The sequence below is a fragment of the Furipterus horrens genome, unplaced genomic scaffold (genome assembly GCF_987537825.1).
Source record: "Furipterus horrens unplaced genomic scaffold, mFurHor1.1.pri manual_scaffold_1, whole genome shotgun sequence".
Lineage (NCBI taxonomy): Eukaryota > Metazoa > Chordata > Mammalia > Chiroptera > Furipteridae > Furipterus > Furipterus horrens.
In genome coordinates, this window is record NW_028327171.1 from 192761898 (window position 1) to 192784198 (window position 22301).

At 39.6% G+C, this 22301-nt stretch overlaps 1 protein-coding gene and 2 pseudogenes across 2 annotated transcripts; 1 reads left to right on the forward strand and 2 right to left on the reverse strand.

Moving 5' to 3' along the window:
- The first annotated feature begins 3809 nt into the window (after nt 1-3809).
- CTLA4 (cytotoxic T-lymphocyte associated protein 4) lies at nt 3810-9718 on the forward strand. Of its 2 annotated transcripts, XM_090268547.1 has the most exons (4): nt 3812-4028; nt 6303-6650; nt 7117-7226; nt 8536-9718. In XM_090268547.1, the coding sequence occupies exons 1-4, from the start codon at nt 3920-3922 to the stop codon at nt 8638-8640; spliced, it is 672 nt and encodes a 223-aa protein (XP_090124673.1). In that variant the 5' UTR covers nt 3812-3919; the 3' UTR covers nt 8641-9718. The 2 variants fall into 2 exon arrangements, with proteins under 2 accessions (XP_090124682.1, XP_090124673.1); XM_090268556.1 differs by lacking the exon at nt 7117-7226 and having other exon boundaries at nt 3810-4028.
- Nucleotides 9719-14507: 4789 nt separating this feature from the next.
- LOC150022541 (small ribosomal subunit protein uS13 pseudogene) lies at nt 14508-14880 on the reverse strand (annotated as a pseudogene).
- The window catches only part of LOC150022542 (small ribosomal subunit protein uS2-like), a 40961-nt pseudogene continuing 33536 nt past the window's right edge, over nt 14877-22301 (reverse strand).

The following is a 22301-nucleotide window of genomic DNA, read 5'->3' on the forward strand; positions in this document are numbered from 1 at the left end:
GATTTAAATTTGGTTTTTGCTACTTACCAGTTGTATGTATGTCTGGATCAATCAGGGACTCTTTAGGACTCATATTGTTCAAATAAGAGACTCAGTGAAAGAACAGTATTTTGAGAACTGTTAAAGAGGGTAAGGGGCACATGATGTTAATGTACTCAGGTGCTAGCCACTGTGGAAACTGATACCTTTCCCAGGACTGAAAGGACCAGAGGAAGAAATAGTGAGGACTGGCATCATAGAAGGGGATTCAGAGCTACTCAACAAGAGCTATCATTGTGCACAGCTACTGTTACTGCCAGAGACAGGGCCTTGAATTTGGGAGCAAGCAGGGAAGAAATACCCTGACCTCCATCCTTGTGCCTTCTGATATTCCACTGGTGCCTCCCATCAGCTGATCCCTCCCTAAAGCTAACCTGCCAGGGTCTGTCAACAAGGTGGAGAACGAATGTGAGGAAGGGGAATGAAGAATAACTTTGAGCAGGTCACTTCCTCTCTCTAAATTTCAGTTTATCGATGCCTGCCATATTAATGGTGGCCTTATAATTTTTATTTTCCTCTTCCTATTTTGAAAATCTTCAATCGCACAAAGAATTTATAAGAATAGTACCATGAACATACAGATATACTCTTCACCTAGATTCACCAATTGTTAATATCATGTTACTATTTCTCTCTACTCACATACACACATATTTTTGCTGAACCATTTGAAAGTTATTTGTCAACATCCTGAGACTTCGTTAATAAATACTTAAATAAATATCACCTAAAAATGAGAATATTTCCCTATATAACCTCAGTACAATGATCACACTCAATAAATTTAAGATTAATATAATGCTATTATCAAATATAGTCTAATTCAAATTTCCCCAAGTGTCTCAATAATGTGATTTGTAGTTGTTTTATTTTTTCTCAGTCAAGGATTACACATTAGATTTTGTTGCCATGTCTCTTTAGTCTCCTTTAAACTAAAAAAAAAAAAAAAGTCAAGATCTTTTAATCTTTTACAATATTAACATTTCAAGGAATCAAAGTCCAGTTTTGATGGTCAGTTCCCCCCCCCCCCCCCGCCCCAGGAAGATTCCAATTTGGATTTGTCTATTTTTTCAAGATGAGATTTAGTTTAAACAATTTTGGCAATCAAAGTGCAGAAGTGTGTCCTTTTTATTGTATCTGGAGGCACATGATGTCACAATCATGGATGACCTTCACTTTGATCACTTGGTTAAGGCAGTAGCTGCTAGATTTACCCATGATCTTATCTCCTTTGTAATTATCACATACTCTATGGGATGGTATATGTGAATATATCTTTTCCACCAACATTATTTCACCTAGTGGCTTTCACAAAAATTGAATTTTCTTGCTATGGCAGATACAGTTTCATAAAAATATAATTAGGGGACTGGGTAAAATTTCTTTGAAAGTTCCTATTACAACCCTCATTTCTTTTAATGTTAAACAGTTTTCATTCATTTATCTCTTCATTTAACAGATGTTTATAGAGTGCTCATTATGTGCCTTGGCCTTGTGAAATTTTCATCAGTGGCTTCATGGTTGCCTAAACAAGTGTCTTTAGGTGGATTTTTATCCTGTGCTCCACATCCATATTGGCAACTGTTCTTGTGTCTCTTCACCTTATCACCTATGGATACCTTAAAATGCCCAAGTTGTACTCATTATCTTCAATCTAGCCTTCTCATGTTCTTTACTCCAGTAAATTGTACCTCTGTTTTCTCAGTGACTCTATAATAAAAAGGACTCCTATTATTGAGTGGCCAGCCACCATAATAGGCCTTTCTATGCATGTTACATGCTTTATCTCATTTAATCCTTGCAATAGCCTTGAGAAGTAGGCACCATTTTCTGGAGGACATTGGGTTCTCAGGCTAGGCCAACAGCTACAAAGTTCTCATGCTAGGATTCAAACTAATTTCTCTTGACTTTAAAGTGGTTAACAGCAACGCTGGCTTCAAATTCCAGCTCTACCATCAACTATGGGGGATTGACTAAGTGCCCTTAACTCTCAGTGCCTTGGTTTCTTTCTTTATAAAATGAGAAAAACAATAATTGCTGCCTTGTAGAGTTGTTTTGAGACTTGAATGAGATTAAATTCGACAAACATTTGAACAACTTCCAGGGGCACCACAGCATCTGCCAAGCCATAAATCTGGTGTCGTCTTAAACTTCTCCATCTACTCACTGCTTGTTGATTAGTCTCCTTAGGGGACCTTGTCACCACTGCTGTCATTGCCTTAGTTTAGACCATGAGTTGGCAAACCATCGCCTGAAGGCCAAATCCAGCCTCCACCTATTTGTGTAAATTATGGTTTTTTCTTAAATTGAGGTATAGTTGACATTGTAAAGAATGTTTTTTTTTTTTTTTTTTTGAATACAACCATACTCATACATTTATGTATTTTCTGTGGCTGCCTTTACCCTACAAAAGCAGATTTAGGTAGTAAGAACAGAGATCATAGGGCCTGCAAAGCCTAATCTATTTATTCTCTGGCCCTTTACAGGAAAAGTTTTCCAATTCCTTGCTGCCTGGGGTATTGCAATAGTCACCTTCTTGGTTTTCTCAGTTGTAGCTTATTCATCCCTGAACCCATACTCCCCAACCCTCTTCATGTGTGAGGTGAAATTTCACAAAATTTGAATTCAGTCATGTCAGTTTGCTCCTTATGGTGCATTGGCCCTCACTCCTAAAACATCAGCTTCCACCTATGGCCAATCCCTATACTGGCTTTTTCTCTGGCCATAATAAATGCTTTATGCTCTTCCCAACCTTCGCAGTAGTTGCATATTCTACAGAGCCTCTTCTGCTGTACTGAGGTATGTGGCCCATGAAGGGCCGAGATAAGCAAACACTATATTCCATGTTGTAACCGCCTGTTTGCATGTCAGTCTTCTAGAAGTCTCTTAAAGCATTATCTCTGTTTTTGTCTTAAGTGTACATAATGTCTGGAATATCATGGATTCTCAATAAAAGCTTTTTCATCACTGAAATATGTGGAAACTCCCCAATTTTAAATAAGGGTCCTTAGTACTTAGTATTCTCTTATAAACGAATAATTGTCCTGTCTAAAACTGTCATAAATGTAAGAACTTCAGTCATATTTAACCTTAGTTCTTGGATTTTCTACTTGAAAAAAATCCCATTAAAACAATATCTACCCTCTTATGAAAGGTTTGAATCTCTTGGATCGTTTTGGTTGACTTTTTTTTGGACCTTCTTGAACTCTGGTTTCTCTTTGTTAAGGTTTTCAAGAGCATCTGAATTCTTTCTTAATCTGTGCTGGTATTTTCTCCTAGCACAATACTAAATGGAGCTTGGAGAAATTAAAATTCTTATTTGTAAAGCATTTCAGGGATGGCATCTCACAAGTAGAATGCAGAGCTTTTATTAATGATGTCTACAGACTAATTCTGTCATGAATTTAAGGGATCAAAGAGATGGCAGCTTAGCAGTTTTGGAGGTGTCAATGAAATGCACTAGATGCTAAAAGATGCCTAGACAATTAGATAAATTGGGACTTAGGGGAACTTCTGCACTCCAGGAAATTTTCCAAGTCTCCACTTAGTTATCCTCAAAATGAAGAAAAGGCTTCAGTTTCAAGTTGAGTGCATTTTCCATGCTTGGATTGGCTGTTTTGTTCAGTTTAATTTTGAGTGTTTGAGGTTATCATTTCGACGTAACAGCTAAACCCACGGCTTCCTTTCTCGTAAAACCAAAACAAAAAGGCTTTCTATTCAGGTGACTTCTACGTGTACTGAGTGTATAGTACCTACCTCAGATAAAAGCAGCTATATAAAGTCCTTGATTCTGTGTGGGTTCAAACACATTTCAAAGCTTCAGGATCTTGAAAGGTTTCACTCTGCTTCCTGAAGACCTGAACACTGCTCCCATAACGCCATGGCTTGCTTTGGATTCCGGAGGCATGAGGCTCTGCTGGATGTACCTTGTAGGACCTGGCCCTGCACTGCCCTGTTTTCTCTTCTTTTCATCCCTGTTTTCTCCAGAGGTGAGTGAGGCTTTTGGAACATGAAGATAAAGGAGGCTTGGCTTTCATTTCTTTCAGCAGTCAAGGGCAGTGATTTCTAGCAAAGCCAGAAGCTAAAGGTAAAACTCCAGTCTCAAGGCTGGAGAGCTCTGTATTCCAAGGCAGGCAGGGCACAGCTGGCAGCAGCAAATAGGCAAAGATACAGCTCATAGCAGACTGTTAGGCATTGAGTAGAGGCTTAATGGATACATCTGAGTTGGTTTGGGAGAATGAGCAATTTCAGACACTTCTATATGATTGAAAGAAAATGTTGTGAAGTTAAGTGACTTAAGAGAGAAAAGATATCTGCTGTTCTGAACACGTCTCAGCTTGGAATCAGGTGAGTTCAAAATTGTCCTTTAAAAAACATCAATTGAAGCAAATCGTGGAAAGTTTCTTATCTACCCAATTCAAGATTTTAAGGTCCTCTTAACCAACTCAATAAATTAGTTAGCTAATTATTTAAAAAATGAAAGCAGTTTAAAATTGTAATACAAACAAAACAAAACAAAAATAAATAAAAGAAAGGAAGAAAGAAAGAAAACCATCAGTCTGGCATAAGATAATTGCTGCCTGATCTATCTATGGATTCCTGTTTTCAGATAAAATAAATTTCTTTAGATGCTGATACCAGATTTGTTACATGGTATAAAATGATAACGATTCTCACTGAATTTCAAACTTATCTCTCTCTAGAACTTCTTGCTGAGAAATAATGTAGTTTGTATAAAGTCAAAAATGTTTAATAATTTAATTTTTCATGGGTAAGAAATATTCATATACCTTTTATTATTTCACATGTTTTGAACATAGTCTTAAAGTATTCAGATTACCTTTTTATCTCCACCTGTAACTGAAATTCGCCCATGATGAATACTGGGACATTGAGTGTGAACACATTTAGTAGAGATAATTGGGAGCTTGTCTGGTGTAGGGCAGGAAACTTGGTCTTCTTTAGCTTAGAGTCAACACAATAATAATTACTGAGTGTCTATTTGGGCAGGATATAATGGCTGTTCCCAAGAGTTTATCGGCCAAAGGTATACACTGGAGGAGGCATTATTAGTGCACAAAAAACTTAATACATGGCAGAACTGCTATAATCAAGTTATAGCAGTGCAGAGGATGTTTAGATGGCATCTCTGATTGACAGAGATGAAGATTGAAGAAGGAGATTATTGTCTAACCAGGGCTATTGGATTAACTGTGGCAATGGCTGCTGTCATATTGCCTCATTTTGAAGACAGATGTTGTCCAGTACTGGTTTCTGGGGAAATGGACTGGCATCTTCATTATAGAGTAATTTATACACAAGAAGAGGTGTCCTGAAGTGATAGGTTGGGATTAGATCATGAAGGATATCGAATGTTATTTGCTTTATTTGTTTTTGCAGTAAGTATTATGTAGGCATCAAAAGGTCTGAATTGAGTGAGTAACATGGTTCAATCCAAGTTTTGGGTGTCACTTGTATGGTTGGAGAGGGGTTAGTTAAAGGAAGATAATTTCACATGAAGCCACCATATTTTAGATGGTGTGAGTCTTTTTGGTATGGAGAGCTAACCTCTCTTATTCTGTAGAAACTAGAGGGAAAAAGAACACCCTATGAGGGTGTTCAAGTGAGGAGAGAGGGCAGCGGAAGATGTGGTGGCAGTGGCAGGGGAAGCCCACAGAAGTTAACAGCAGGGATGCCTCAGCCTGTAGAGGAAACGACCCGGTGCCCTCTGCTCTGTGGCTTTCTTCATCTAGCAGGGAAGGGGGTGGCCGGTACACTGAATGAGCTAACATGCAGCTACTTGTGGGTAATGGAGGTATAAGGCCAGGGAAATGTGGGCAAAAGTTCTGAGTTGGAAGACATTCTGATATTATCTGATTTAATCTGCTTTTCTTACATGTGAGGGAAAATGAAGTCCAGAGGGAAGGCAGAACAAATCATACATTTCATGGTAGAGTCAGACCTTCTGTTGGTCACACCCACGTTCTTTCTGCTACAACCAACTGCCTTCAAGAAACTATCTTCCAATAAGAAAATGCCTTTATGGAGAGCAGCTGGAAGATAGCTGAGAGGTGGAGGGAAAGCTGGGATGGCTGGAGAAAGGAAGGGGTAGGGGAGAGTGATGAGCTTGTTTAAAGGGAAAAGAATAACTGAAAGGTAATGTTGGAGGATGCCTATCAAAGATAAACTTTCTCTGGCTTTTGCTGGGGCCTGATAGTGGATGAGAATGAGTTACTGAGTTCCCTTTGGTTTTTCTATGCTAGGGATGCACGTGGCCCAGCCTGCAGTGGTGCTGGCCAGCAGCCAGGGTGTCGCCAGCTTTGCGTGTGAGTATGGGCCTTCAGGGAAAGCCGAAGAGGTCCGGGTGACAGTGCTGCGGCAGGTGGGCGGCCAGATGATTGAAGTCTGCGCCACAACATACACGGTGGAGAATAAGTTGACCTTCCTAGATGATTCTACCTGCATTGGCACTTCCAGTGGAAACAAAGTGAACCTCACCATCCAAGGGCTGAGGGCCATGGACACGGGGCTCTACATCTGCAAGGTGGAGCTCATGTACCCACCTCCGTACTATGAGGGCATGGGCAATGGAACGCAGATTTATGTCATTGGTGAGCAAAGACATATCACTAAGCTGACACCTTTTGCACTGCTGTCTTCTTAGCATGAAAATAGTTTTTCTCCTTAATGTCAGGTGGTTCATTTTGAAGACTGTGAAAATTCTCTGTAAGAGTTCTCTGGCATAACACATGGTGGCTTTTTTTTTTTTTTTTTTTTTAAGTATGGTGGCAACTCACACAGCATTCTGACTATAAAATAAAATGGGTTGGAGAAGATAATTTTTCTATTGACAGGTTGGGACACTTGCTCTGGAATAATAACCATCATCAAGGTTGCCCTTATGCCTTTGATATGACACTGCTGGGGAAGTAGCTCCACATAGTTGGGCTTACCTGTGGGCTAGCAATATTATCAAGGTCTGGAAGCTCAAAATTTTTTATTTTTCATCAATGGGAAAGTAGGGCCTTAAAGTTTTGATAGTGACTCAGGGAAGCTCTGCTTTGTTTTCTGTTGCAGATCCAGAACCATGCCCAGATTCTGATTTCCTCCTCTGGATCCTTGCAGCAGTTAGTTCAGGGTTGTTTTTTTACAGTTTCCTCATCACAGCTGTTTCTTTGAGCAAAATGGTGAGTGAGATGCTGACAATGCACCCTTTTTGGTGGGGATACCTTTAGTGATGACAACTGACCAGACGATGCTTTTGAGTTTAGTTTTCTTGAGATGAAGCAATAAATGAGGAAGGGGAAGGATAGCGGTAAAGCATACACTAGAACCCATGGCATTGGCCTTTGAGGTTTCAGGATGACTGGTATTTTAGATGAGTGTGTTTGACATTGAATGTTTGTGTGCTTCTGACCAGGGTTTCAGTTTGAGTAACCATCTGAACAACATGGGGCAGCTGTTTTGCTCTTTCTTTTTATGACAATTGTGGTTAGGTTAATAACCATGACACTCAAGATTAGGTTGGGCAAAATGCTGCTAGAGAAGACCGTCCATCTGGGTAGATTTTATTCTCTTCCTTAATGTCTCTTTACCTCACTAGGAAGCCAGTTCTCAGTGCCACCCAACTTGTCTCTTCCTTGTTCACACTGTAACTATCCACATAACACCTGTTCAGGGCTCTCTGTTACCCAGTTGGCCTGATTGGGAAGTTTTGACCTCCCCTCCAACCCAGTAAAAGAGGACCTCAGATTTTATTTATTACAGCTGTTGGTAGAAGAGAAGGCGGTATGGAATCTAGCCTTCTACCAAGATTTCTTTCTGACAGTCATTTTCAGCCACCTCTGCTTAAGGCTGGTTTTGTCATAAACTTCCCTCTTTCCTCCCTCCCTCGCCCTCCCACCCCCATTCTTCTTCTCTCTCTGTCTTCCTCTCTCCCTGCTTCCCTCTCCCCACCCCAAGAACCTGTTCTGTTGCTGCAGTTTCTTCCTACCTCATTTGCTACAAACTGCCTCATAGACTAGTATGCTTGATTTCAATTTAGGGACTGATGAAAACTGGGAACCGATGCAGACGGAGAAAAAGTAATAAAGAGTATATGAGGAGTGGAAATGAGAAATACAGCTCTCAAATAGGATAACTAAAGTTTATTTTCTTATCACACTCATCCCCCCCCAGACAACAAACACCCAGTCACTTACCATAGGCATTTGGGGTGTTTTTTTCTGAAGCTTTCTCAAAGACTCTTTCTTCTATCTTTCAGCCAGGGAAAATGATCGCTATTTTACATCTATAGCAGAGAGTTATTTATTTAAAAAAAAAAAAAAGAATTTTAATAGCTAAATCAAGAAAATTTCCTGGGGCTTATAATTCTGTATGTTGTGAACATTCATTTTTCAGCAGGCGAGGGACTCAATAGTTGTTGAGTCCTATTATGGTTAGAAGTGGCTTCTGTATTCCTCAATAATAATTACTGTTTCTTTTTGTGTTTGGCAGATAAAGAAAAGAAGCCCTCTTACTACAGGGGTCTATGTGAAAATGCCCCCAACCGAACCAGAATGTGAAAAGCAATTTCAGCCTTATTTTATTCCCATCAATTGAGAGACCTTAAAGAAGAAAGACCATTTTCCAGTTTCTAAGAGCTGAGGCAATTCTACCTCTTTGCTCTCCAGTTATTTTCATTTGTTCGTGTACTTTGGGAGAAATGAATCTCTTGTTAATGTAACGCTGGATGCGGAACCCAAATTAAGTGTACTACAGTTTAAAGCAAAGGAGCAGAAAAACAGAGCCAGGATGTTTCTGTCACATCAAATCCAATTTTAGCTAAAGCATCACTTGGGAGCAATATGCAGGTACAGCATTATGATGTGGAATCAAGGAAATAAGTTAGAGGATGATACAGTTCTAGAAAAGTAAAGGAAGGGAGTAAGGGTGAGGGTGATATTGTACACACCTTGTATTTACATGTGAGACGTTTCTAGCTGAAGTAATGTTTTCAAGTTAAATTTTTATGCTGTTATTTTTCTTAACAAGTGTATAATTAAATGAGTAGTTTAAAAATACTCGCATGGCTATATTTTAGCCAGTGATTGCATGGGTTGTATTGTACCAATATGTATTTTTTAATTTGGTAGTATTGTACATGGAGCCACATGTGCTTCTGTGTGCTTGCTAATAGTTTGAATATAAACACTATATGGCAGTGCCTTCCCACATGGGTTCAGGGGAAGTTTGGTGAATGGCTCAGGACACTAATACACCAGGTAGAATATAAACTCACCTGCTAACTGGCTTGGAAACTGGATGAGGTCATAGCAGATTCTTGCAGACATATCTGGGCTGAATTGGTGTTGACATGTGCTTTGGGCTTTTAATGGTTTGCAAGGAAACCAAAGTTAGTGATAATTGGGTTAACTTGATAGAACACCACTGTTGAGAATATGGCTCATTCCAGGAGTCTTATGGGTATGAACTTCAAAGAAGCTCTATTTACATGGGGCCCCAATTCCTTATACATGTTTAATGCCACAAACAGAAAAAAGAAGCAGGTAGCAGAATGGGGTGCATTAAGGTTTCTGAAAGCTAACACTGTTGGTGTTTTTAAACTCAATATTTTCCATGAAAATGCAACAACATGTATAATATTTTTAATTAAATAAAATCTGCAGTGATCATTTTCTGAAGTTGTATTTGAGTATTGTGCTTGAGTTTGCTTTTGATTGATTAAGTCAATGAGGTCTTCAATATTAGACATACTGGGAACAAAATGAAAAAATCCAAAAGGGCAAATAATGCTTCATGAGTTAGCTGTCTATCAGCCCGTTACCTGCAAGCCATTCTTGGAAGAATTCAGTTTCTGTCCTTTTGATTTCTTCACAGCTATTTGAGATATAAGGTGGGCTACCACATATATAGCAGTCCTTGATAAATCACACAGCACTCTCTTTAGCACAGGTCCTTCACATCCTCTTTCTTACCCACAGCTTTCTCAGTTTAACTCGACCACCTATTACAGTTGCCATGGCAACTCCAGTGTTGTGAACTGTGCCCTTTGAAGTCACTTTGATCTGTCCTATGGCTAATAGAGCTTTTCCCTGTAGCTTCCAAATGAACTATTTCACAAATGCAGGAAAAACACACCCATGGTCCAGTGTTACTATCAGCTGGCAGGCCTGGCCCACTGAGCTCTCTGTGGTTCTTGGTTAACCACTTGTAGCCTCAGCCTTCTTGGTTTCCACACAAGGTTTCTCATTCTTGACCTCCACATCCTGTTATTGTCTTGTGATATGGTACTCAGTGTGGCCAGGGACCACTTGTAACTGAATCAACTTGCTAAAAATGCTGATTCAAGTGCTTAATTTCAGATGCACTGAATCAGAATCTTTGGGCAATGGAGCCAAGAGTTTGCTTTTCCAACAACTCTCAGTGTTTCTTATGCCAATCAAGTTTTGAGAATCACTGCTTAGGCATCTCTGTTCTCTTGTTTACTATAGCTCTCTCTTTTTTTTCCAGCAAGTGTTAACAAACAAATGAGACAGCACATAATACACATTCCATAAAGATTTGTTAAATAAAAATGAATAGGTTTTTCAATATATGGTATAGCAGTTACCTTGAATGAGCTCCTACTACGTTGAAGACGACCTCTGGCTCTCTTGGCCTTTGGTTGGAAGCCATGAAGAAACACGGGGTTTAAGAGCCCCGATGGATAGTATCATGCCATTTATACTCCCCCAAATGTATTTAGAGAGATCATTCTTTTCCATAGTTGATGGCTGATCTAAATGGCAGAGAGGGCCGTAGGTCCCTTATCTAAGGGAAATAAAGAGTACCGTGTACTTTCAGACACCATTAGATAATGGTCTATTTTATATAAGCTTAATAGCTCCTCAACAATTATGTGAAATTCTACTATTAGCTATTCATTGAGTTAAACATTGTCTTCTTCACCCAGTCTCAATCTTTAAAAAGTAAAGTACTTCTTAGCTAAAAAATTTTCCCCTTTCCCCAATGGCAGAATAAAGGGTCAAGAAAAACTGAGGTTTCCCTGAAAGAGGAGAAAGAAAATGTGGGGTGAGGACATCTGGTCACTAGATGAAAGCCTCTTCTAGTCCCCATTTTGTTTATAAGGGTAGATTGCAGGTCCTTTGCTTGCAATATTCAGAGAGTCATTGCCCCCAAATCAGAGTACCAACCGTTTCATGACATTCCAACTGTCATCACTGTCTCCATCTCTGGGAAAACCCAATAATTCTGCCCATATAAATGGGGGTTGGCTCACCTTGGAGGGGGAGCCTAGGCACTATAACCTTTCTCACTGGAACCACTGGTCCCAGGTAGGAATGTGATGGAGCTAACTGGCTCAGCCCCAACTCCTACTACTTCCCAGCACAAACCTCTGCTAATCTTTCTTTTTCTTCCAACACAGTACTCTTATTTCTGCTACTTTCTGTTTCCATATTTTTCATTCCCCAAATATCTTTATTCTTTATTTTTATATCCACTGGGACTAATCTCAAATTCTGCCTCACCATCAAATTTGCTGGCACTTCAAGCCCATGTGGATTTCTCCCCTTCTGGTTTGCAACTATACTTAGTTTCATCTCTAATAACTTCAAATGTGCATGTCTTTTCTCCTGTGCTTGAGTGGAAACTTCTCCAAAATAGGAATCATCACAGCTTTAGGCACACAATAGACGCTCAAATAAATGTCCTGAAGACTCGAGGAGCTAGGACATATGGGGAAGACAACTGTCTTTTTTTGCAGAACATGGCTACATTTTCTTAGGTGGCCTCAGCATAATATCTTTTCCCTTTGACCAGCAGAACTATGTGTAGGTCAATCTATCTCTTGGCTTAAACTTTTAAGATTCTGTAATGTGATCTCCAGCTGGCTACCCTGCCCCACGTTCTACTTTTATCTCAACCCAGTCTTCCAATCTTTTTTTCTTTTCTTTCTTTCTTTTTAAAAATTTGGTGTAAAGGCAAAAATGCCCATTTTTATTCTGTCTTTCTCTCTTTTGGACTGTGGGGTTGTTGCTAAAACAGACTATATTTTTATACCAAGTCTGAGCCTTTTTCCATCTCCACAGTTGATACACAGTTAATTTACGTGGAATTAAACTTGTAAAAACGGTGATGTTCACTGTGCTGTTAATTGGAGCAAAGCCAGTTAAGAATTTCAGTTATTGTTTTGGGAGATCTCAAAACAAAGAAGAAAATGACTTTCACTGGAAAATTATTCTTGTTTTTGCATCTTTTTTTTTTTTTTTTTACATCGGTTTACAGCCATGACTCAGGTGTCTTAAAAGCCTTGTTTTATTTTATACATTTTTTTTCAATATTCAGAAAGGTGACACACCCTACCTATGTAAGGGGAGAAAAGGTTCTTTTCTTTCTCTTTTATATGTCCTTGGCTATAGACTGGGGCAGGGGTTTGTAGATTCAGCCTAAACCAAGCCAAACAAAATCAAAACACCCCCCACACTAGGATGGCTTGTATTTGATCTGACAAACGTATCAGCAGTAAAGTTTATGCCTCTAATGTGGTGTGAATAAAATGTGTCCTGGAGACCCCTTCTCAGGAGTTTCTAGGCAAAAACAACGTAAGACTGTGGTCACTCTTTCAGTTCTAACACAATCTCCTATTGCCGCTCCTGGGTACATGGGGGCTTGACACTTACTTCATATCACTGAGTTCATGGGTCCTGCAGAGGGGGAAGCTATTAATCTTCTAAACAATTTTATTAGAAAAATTCAACCTGTTCTGGTCTATATGGTAAGGAGTCTGACATTCAACCCCTTCTTGGGAATCATTGCTTTCATGGGTGGACCCTATTATAGTTGTTCTTTCATTTATTATGTACAGTAATTATCTGGAACACTTGGGAGAAATGCAGGTTGAATTGCATCAGGACTGGATCTTCTCATTTGTAAGATTGAAGGTGGGGCCTGAAGCTTTTAATTTTGCAACGAGTCTTTGGATCATATTTTCAGAACCCCTGATCTAACTCAGGGTCCTACCATCATAAGCAATTAGAACTGGAGAAGGAATCTTGGAAATTATTTTAGAAGAAAAGGAGGCTCAGAGACATTAAGAACCTTGTCCAAGGTCACAGAGGAGGTCAGGATTTGAACCATGCTGAGAAGCCAGGTGTGTTGATTTTCACATCAGGCCTCTGCAGTGGGTGACACCATGAACCTCTCTGCCCAGGAGCTGTTTATTTTAGGCTGCTTTTTCCCCCCACCTCCATCCCAGATGCTCTGTTAAGCCTCGATGTGATCATTACCATGGTTTCTAGCCTGATGTTGGCTCCATTTTTTCTATCTTTTCCTGAATCTCAGGTGACTCAGCCTGTCCTCAGTCATCCTACAGACGAATGCTGAAGAGGAAAACACAAAACAACTACTGCAATAGTCTGCGGCAGTACGCCGAGAAGTGTTCTAAATTCTGTTGGAAGTCGTGCAACAACCCAGGGGAAGGACTCATAGCAACTAACAGTGTTATAAAAACACATTAGTCTCACAAAGTGATTTAATGTACTCTAACAACAACACAAGGGAAGCTCTCTGGGAAGAATTATAGGAAATGCATTTCAGGAGGTGATTTCAAATTTTAGAAAGCAATGCAAACAATTTCTCATGTATAGCATTTTTCTTAGGATGTTTCCCTTTTCTTTTTTCTTCTTGCTTCACCTTGACAACTTTTTAGTCCATCTTACAGTCTTCCCAGTAATAGCATATTTTCCTCACCTTGTCAAAAATGAGTCTTGCTTTCCTTCTTTGTAGTTAACTTGCAACTCAGACATAGTCTCTACTCTCCTGTGAATGCATATGTTTTTTGCCCCTGGCATGTCAGAGTTATCTTTAGCTATGACTGAACTTTAAGGACAGAAAGCTCTGATTTGTGAATGAAGACCGGTGTTCTCTAGTACTCCTTTCTTATTTAGGAAGCCATCATGTGGGATGCAGCTTCTTGAGCTCTTTATTCTGAATAAAGTGGGAAAGGAAATCCACCTGTGAAGCCTTTTAACATTGTGTAGATGTACTTAGCTAAGGCAAGTCTCAAAATAACCCTGCAGAACAGGTACTGCCATTATCCTCATTTTATATGTGAGGAAACTGAGGTTCCGAGAGGTTTTATTACTCTCCCAAAGCCACACAGCTAGTAAGTAGCAGAGTTAGGATTAGAACTGAGGTTGAATTCCAAAGCCCACATTTTTTTCAAATGACCGTGTCTGACCCTGCCAAAAGAATAGGGGAAAATGGAAAATGCTAGAGAAGTAGAGCATGTATGATGGGGGTTGCAAATGGGTGTTGGAATGAGCAAATAATATTTGGACATTTTTAAAAAGTGTATAAACTACTTATTAACAGAAAAGGCTTACAGATAATTCCTTCTTGGATACACCCACAGTGTGCCCCCCATGGCCTGTGGTCTTGGTGTGCTGACCTTGAACATGAGGACCCTAGAAGTGGTGCAGCCCTCTGTGGACCCAAATTTTCTTCAACTGCTCCAGGTCTTCATGAAGCCTGGTGTCCAGACCATTGGCCAGGACCTGGCTGTATTGTCTGTCCTTCGTGTCTTTCTGTCTGTTCAAAAACCAAACTGTAATCTCGTACTGGCATGAATCTGCATAGTGGTGAACACACATTCCACCTCATCCTCAGTGAACTCTCCTGCCTTCTTGGTGAGGTTGACATCTGCTTTTCAAACACCACACTCTTAATTGCAGTGATGGCAAAGGCTGTTTTCAACTGCCCATCGATACCGGTGTTGAGTACTCACAAAATGTGCTGGAATTTCTCAGGAATCACTAGAGATGTGACAGCAGCAGTCATGTGGAAGAGAGCTGGACACATGTTTTTAAAGGTCTTTTGAAGATGCTCAGGCTGAGATTACCTCCAGCAGCTGAGAGCTGTAACCGTAGAAAGAGGAAAACAGTAAGGTGAAGACATATAAAAGTGGACCATCGGTTTCCATCTGCACTGTTAGAGTAGCTGTTTCCCACTCACTGGTGCCCGAATCAGTGCAGCAACATGGTTTCTCAGCAGAGATCAGGAAAATGGAAACCATTGATATAGCCAGAGGTGAGCTTTGATTTTCACATAACCTGGAGGGTGTTTCCTGAAAGTGGGGTCATTCCCTGATCAAAACAGGCTGGAAGTAATAAAAAGTAATGACCAGTGAAAGGTAAAGGGAAATACCTTACATGTGTATCTGTGACCCTTGGGTCAGGGCTAGTTTGTAAAAGAAAACTAATCATCCTAGAGCATAGGATGAGGTTGAGAAGTAGGGGTAAAGGGAAGGGAGAGTTCGAGTTGAGGTTGAGGAGTGCTAGAAAATAGGAACAAATCCTTTTGAGGAAAAATAAATAAGGAAAAAAAGCAGAAGACAGAGGCCTTAAGATCTCCCAATATCAAATAAATTTTTAAAAAGTGGACCAGCATTCTGTGAACAAAATTATCGAACAAGGTTTCGTGACACATAGAAGATAGAAGATTGAGAGAAGCACAGATCAGACCCATGAGACCAACCAGCCAATGCTGTGATGGAGATTAGCACAGAAATAATTTCTACCAGAAGTGGAAATATCTGGGGCCAAAACCAAAATGACCTTCCCTTCTAGGAATGGACATGAAAGACAATGGTTCCACTCTGGATGGGTGGCAGTGGAAGCAGGTATGTGTGGTGTGGGCGTGAAAACTGTGCAGGGGTGAAAGCTGATTTGGGGTGAGTTGTGTCAGGGAGCATCACAAAGGAACTGCTGAGTGCTTTAAGCCTGTGCAAAGCTGAGCAACATGGACTGCTCTTGTGCCAATTTGAGTGTTTATAGTGCTTGTAATTTGTGCTTGAAAAGGTGATTCATGGAAGGCATGATAGCTGTGTTCAAGATGTGAAGGGCTATCATCTGAAAGGGGAATTAGATTTGCCTTGTGGGTTTCCCAGAGCACTCAGCCCTGGTGTTCCACAGGAGAGTGGTAGGAAGGGGTATTAGCATGAATTTTCTTCCTATATGTAGACTTGGGTTCAGAGCCAGGGAGGGTGGATCTTATTCAGTGACATTGCAGATTGACTTGGTGTAGGCCTGCTGGATCCTCAACACCAGCTGGTGGGGAAGGGAAAGAATCAAGGGGTTGGGTGGGGCAGGGCGCTGGGGAATTGGGCCTCACTGAAGGACCAGCTCCTGCTGGGCAGGCAGCACTACTGCAGAAAGCACAGGAAACTTGTGATGGATTCAGGATCCATTAAGGCAGGAATCACAGTCCAATGGAGGGCTAACCTGGGGCAGGTGCTGTAGCAGGAAATGATATGGTAGGAAATACTCAGAGCCAGATGGCTACTGATGTTCTGCTGTGTTAGCTGGTTCATGTTAAGACTCCTTAAGACTTTTGGGAGTACAAAGAATAGGATCTCATGCTTGAGGGAGGCTAGAAAGGATGTTGGGAGATTGGCATGCTGGGTAAGTAAACTGAGGCCAAAGTTCGGTTGAATTTCATAAGTTGAGAAGGACTACTTTCTCCTTGAGACCTTGCATAGAGATATTGCCACAGATTGGGTCTGGGATTAAGCACAAGGTCACTGATCCGGGAATAACTTCAGAATCATTTTTGACACAGTTCACTAGGGAACCACAGAGAGTCATCACAGATGGTATTCATGATGTCACTGATAACCTCAGGGATTTTAACCACTTCTACCTTTTCCAAGACTCAGCTCAAATGTCCCTTCCTCTGTAAAGCCTTCCTAAATTAAACCCTCACACATTGTTACTCTTACTGCATTTGGTTCTTCCCTCTTTTAGCTCTTTATCCCTCTGCAGTATCAACATTTGTTTATGGCCTTTTATATTCTCTCGGCAGAGCTCACTGTGGGCAATGGAAGAATCCTTCTCATATCTGTCTACCCAGCCGTTACTGGAAGATACTATTTCTATTTTTATTAAATAACTTGGCCAAGATCTTATCACAAGTGGTAGAGATAGATTCAAATTCAAGTCAGTCTTTTGTTTAAACCCTGTGCTCTTTTCCTTCAACCCTGCACTCCATGGTGTGCCCTTCAGCACACTGGCACAGGCTTAGGTAGAAGGAGAACAAGGCTGCATTTGTGAGCATTCACAAACATCAAAGAAATTTCATGCCTGCTCTGAAAGTGGTGTCCCGGCTCCACCCTCAGAAACTTCCATCTTCTGAAGTGCATTATATAAACCGAGACCAAACTGGTCGTGATGAATCTGACTTTTGACAACCATCATAACACTATTGCCTTTATTCAGCTGTGGCTGAACTATTTCTTTCTAATTGGCTGCCTAACCTAAAACTTTTTCAAATCAGATGTCTTTATGCCCACAGAAACTGACAGAATTATTTTATAATCACACTCGCTGGAAAAAAATAAGTCAATGGAAATTTTTAATTAAAAAATGTTGTAAAAACACTGTTTTAAGTCACAAATTGGAAACCATGTGGCAAAATTTTTATCCACTAGACTACTCAATATTCTGCGACCATCTGTGGAAATTTGTAGATATTAAATTAGATATAGGCTCGTTTTTCTGTTTGTAGAACATAACAGAAGCCTAATTGAAAACCACACAGCAACATTATAAAACCAAATGTGGTGTTTATTCCTTTCAAGCTAAAAATGCATGTGTAAATGTGAAAAAAAATGACTTGAACAAAAGACCTCTGTTAATATTTTTATTAAATATTGCATGTTTCTATGAGACAGACAGTGAAGAAAGTAATTGTAATCATTCATTCCAAGACTTTAAATTATATTCAAAAGTGATAATAATAGAGACAAATGTATAGCGTATTATGTTAGTCTTAAGTTTGCTTATATGCTATTGTTTAAATGTTTTCCTGTGCATAGACTTATAAGTCTTCGTTCAGTTTCTTAAAAATACTGATCCCTGACTTTTTCATTGAATTTAGAAAATGAATATAGAAGAACTGTTTTATTTGGCAAAATAGCATCAATATATCCTGGCCTGAGGGCACGAGTCTGCCCAGGGTGACACCTGAGGTCTTGTTGGTGTGAGGTACCAGATCTGTACTTTGGAACCCTGACCCCAAAGAAACTCCTATGGAGCTCTGAAAGTGAATTTTCAAAGATAATGGGACTAGTAATACTTGTTCAGAGCTAGGAGACCTTGTGCTTCTCTTAGCTCTGCCCCAGTAGGCTCGCAGTTGCCTGAAGCCATTTCTGGTATAGACACTGTTTTATGGTTACCAGGTCTTTTCACCTAGGCTGAACTCTTTTTTTTTAAAGAAATAATTTATTTATTTATTTGTTTAATTTAATTTAATTTTTTTTAGAGAGAAGGGAAAGGAGAAAGAGAGGGAGAGAAAGATCACTGTGTGGTTGCCTCTCACTCGCGCCCCTAACTGGGGACCTGACGTGCAACCTAGTAATGTGCCCTGACAGGGAATCGAACCAGCAACACTTGGCTAGGCTGAACTCTTGAACTCATTCTTATGTCTTGTAAAGATATAATTTGTTATTGTTTAACCATCATAATTAAGTTTTAATGTATTACTATTACTATGTCCCCAGCACACACTGGATTCTGTAAGGGACCTCTTTTACTTTATAGAGGCCATGTGGGGCAGTGGTTAAAGAGTGACATTTGCAGCAAGGAGACAGAGGTTTATATTGCTCAATACTCGGTGTCTCTGTTTCCTTCTCTGTAGAATGAGGCTGCAGATTAAATGAGTTAGTGCATATAATGTGCTTAGAATGGCCTGGCATGGGGTAAATGAACACTGTATTATGTTGTAATATATGTAGTAAGTACTGTATTTTACTATGGAATACTTTTATTTCTTTGTGAACCCTCATACAGACCCTTGGTACAATTCTACATTTTTCCTGCTTGCTTTCATTTTTTTCACCTTTCTTCTTTAGCAACTATTTGTTAGGTAAATAGAACCTCTGTTATGAGATTGATGCAGATCAAAATGAAGATGTGCATTAATGCTGGCTAATTGAATTCACTGTATCAACTGGTTATTCTCTAAATCTTTTCTCTCTTCTCTCCTGCTCCCCTCTGTGGTGGGGAAGCTGACCTGAATGGACCATATCACTGGCCTTCCTTATCCTCTGGTAATCCACCAGTGGAAGCCACCAGCAGAAGATGGGAATGATGAGATGCTGATTTGGGTATATTTTTTGTGTCACTAATACTTCCATTACCCACCTTGCACAATATATAGTTATTACAATATTATTGACTATATTCCATATGATGTAATTTAAGTCCAGAGCTACCTGGACTTAAGTTCTAATGGTCAGGGATTCACGGGTTGTTAATGGGTTTGTCACTGGTGGTGTTAGGGTTCTGAAAACATATTCTTTTCACTCTGCTCACTTTTTTTTCCTGGCACTGAGCAGACAGGTACAGAGTAGATTTTCAGTGAATATCTCTGGTAGAACAAGTTCCTGATTAAACATGAAAATGGGAGTGAAGAGCACCATTGAATGCTTAAGATTAATATAAAGAGCAAACCTCAAAGGGTTATAGAATATTTACTTACTGGGTATGAACTTAAAACTCACTTCCCAGGAAATGATATAAAAATAAGTTGTATTCTGTAATTCTGCATATTTTAAGAATAAATCTCAAGTACAAAATCCCATTAACGAAGTCCTTCAAGTTGCTAGAAGCAGATTAGGCCTGAGGGCCATTCCAGAGGAGGGGGCTGGGTAAAGAGGGGAGGGGCAGAAATTCACTTGCTTCCTTAGTGGATGAGTTAGGGAGGAGATGTCACTCACAGAAGGACAACCTAGGGCTGTGTCTATGTGTTCTTCAATTGAAACCAAGGGTCCTTATGACTTTGATTAACTTTAGTTGTAAATCATAGCTCTAGAAATAGTATATCTCTCCCTGTCTATACCCCTCAGAGACCTAGCCTTTTTCCTGAATAAATCAGCAGAAGACAGTAACCCAGACCTGACCAATGGACACAGGGTTTGAACCTCTGGCAGACTTAAGATAACATTTTGACTTAAGTTATACTTTAGCTCCTGAGCCCTAAAGTGGATCCACCCCCCAGCTAATTTCACATGCAACCAACAGAAGGATGCTGGAAAAAAACCCTCAGAGATGTCCTCAAGATCTGAAGAAATTATTCATTAGCCTTACCTCACCTCTAACCAATCAGCTCCCAGCAACTCCCCAAACTTCTAACCCACGGTGTCTAATGATTTTGCCCTAAATAATTTGTAACCTACATGCCATCGGAGAGTTCAGGCTTTTGAATATTAGCCTCCCATTCTCCTGGTGGCACCATTTATAATAAAATAGCCAATATTTCCCTTCTTCAGTTCTTAGTGTTAAGTGTTTGGCTCTGTTAGTATGAAATGGACAAACTCTTTCTGTTCTGTAACACAAACATTGGTTTCAAAACAGATATTTAGTCATTTTAATTAGAAGAGGACCATTTGAATATGCCTGTTCCGCATTTTGATGTTAAACTCTTTCAGTTCCTTCTGGGCAATAAAGACGAATATAGTGCTCATTTCTAAAGCAAGCCTTTTAAAATTGCTATCTTGGTAACACAACTGGTTCAAAGGAGATTCTAGTGAGGAAATATTGCTGTATCACAAATAAAGACAGGAGTCCCAGGCCCATCATTAATTAGCTTCCAGTTTCATGCAAGTCATATAACCACTGGGGCTGAATTTTCTCAATACCTTCCATTTAAAGGACACCTTTCTATTTTAAAAGCATTTTTACGTATATTGCTGAAATACAGTAGTCAAAGGAAATGAGTTCCTTTGACTGCCCTAAGAAGTATGTAGTGCCAAACTGGTCATGATTTATAGATGATAAGGTCAAAATTTAGAGATGTTAGTTAACTTAGTTAAGAAACAGTCCCAGACCTTTTTATATGATGCTTTTACTTGTTCACTCTATTTTCAGCTTTATTATTGTGGTGCAATTTCTATCATATATTGATAAAGAACATAAATATTAATATAATTATTGTCCTATAAGTTTTAAAACAAGCAAGTAAAATTTGTTCAACACAGGCTCTATTCCTAGTTCCTTCTTGATAGAATAGTAATTTTTATTATTGAATGAAAGGAAAGTCATGTGATTTTTAATAGATGCCCATCTCTCCTCCTCCCTCTTACACCCCCAAACCTCAGAGCTTAGTTTTCTGGAAAGAACTCAATACATAAGCTCTGCAACAAATTAGACTTGAGACCGCACACGTGGAACAGTCAGAATGGGTTCGGTGAGGTGTGCTAATCAAGAGAGGAAAGGAGCACAATTCATTTCTGAATTGGTTATCAAATCCTTCTTGTAAGTGACACGATTGAAACTGCCAATTGGCTTTGCAACATGCTGAGTCCATATTTCTACATCTGTGAAAGCTCAGCAAAGGAGCCCTTCTCAGCAAAGCAAGAGGGTTTCGACAGCTAGAAATTTGATGAGGTGTTGCACCCTGCGGCCAACCATTTCTCAAGAGACCTCTTTCTGTTTCACCTATTGAATTCCTTTGTGATTGACAGGCAACTTCAGTCATTACTCAGATTTTCCTTTGTATTATCTCCTTAGCAAATCTGGTTACCACAGTACTTTTTAAAAATACAGTCACCTTATTATTATGGAATCATTCAACACTAGAGCTTGAAGGGACTCAAAAAGTCATTGAGCTAAAGTTTCCCTAGAGTAGCCATTCAGTTTTCCCATCTCAAACCCTTATCAGGTAAACCCAACAATCAATCCTTCTCTTCATCCTTGTTGAAATATTCCATCTGGAAGTGCTCTCCAATTTCTTTCCATACTGCTATTTAAAATCTTTGGCTACCCTCACTACAAAATGATGCCTTGAATATGGAGATGATGTACAACATAAAAAATATGATTAAAAAACTATTCATTTTATTTGAGCCGGAGGATTTTTTTGCCATTTCTTTTTTGTATTATAAGATGACCAGAAGCATTATTCTGTCTTCCATAGGGTCAGAGGCATCAGGTGAAGGTCTATCAATGTTTAAGCAATACAAAATAGAACTTCGTTCACTTAGATTCAATCTCGGAATAGTCTTCTATTCTTTTGGTAACTATACCTTCTATAAAGGTGTTCTGAGGAGTAAGATTTGTTTAGTATTTGCATAGGGGGAAAAGAGCATTAAGAAAAAATGGAATATGCTTAATTATTTTCTTCTGAGTGTTTTCTTTCCTTCCAGGCATTGAAATTCTGTTTCCAAGACACATTTTTAATAAGCGAATAGTTACAGCCACATG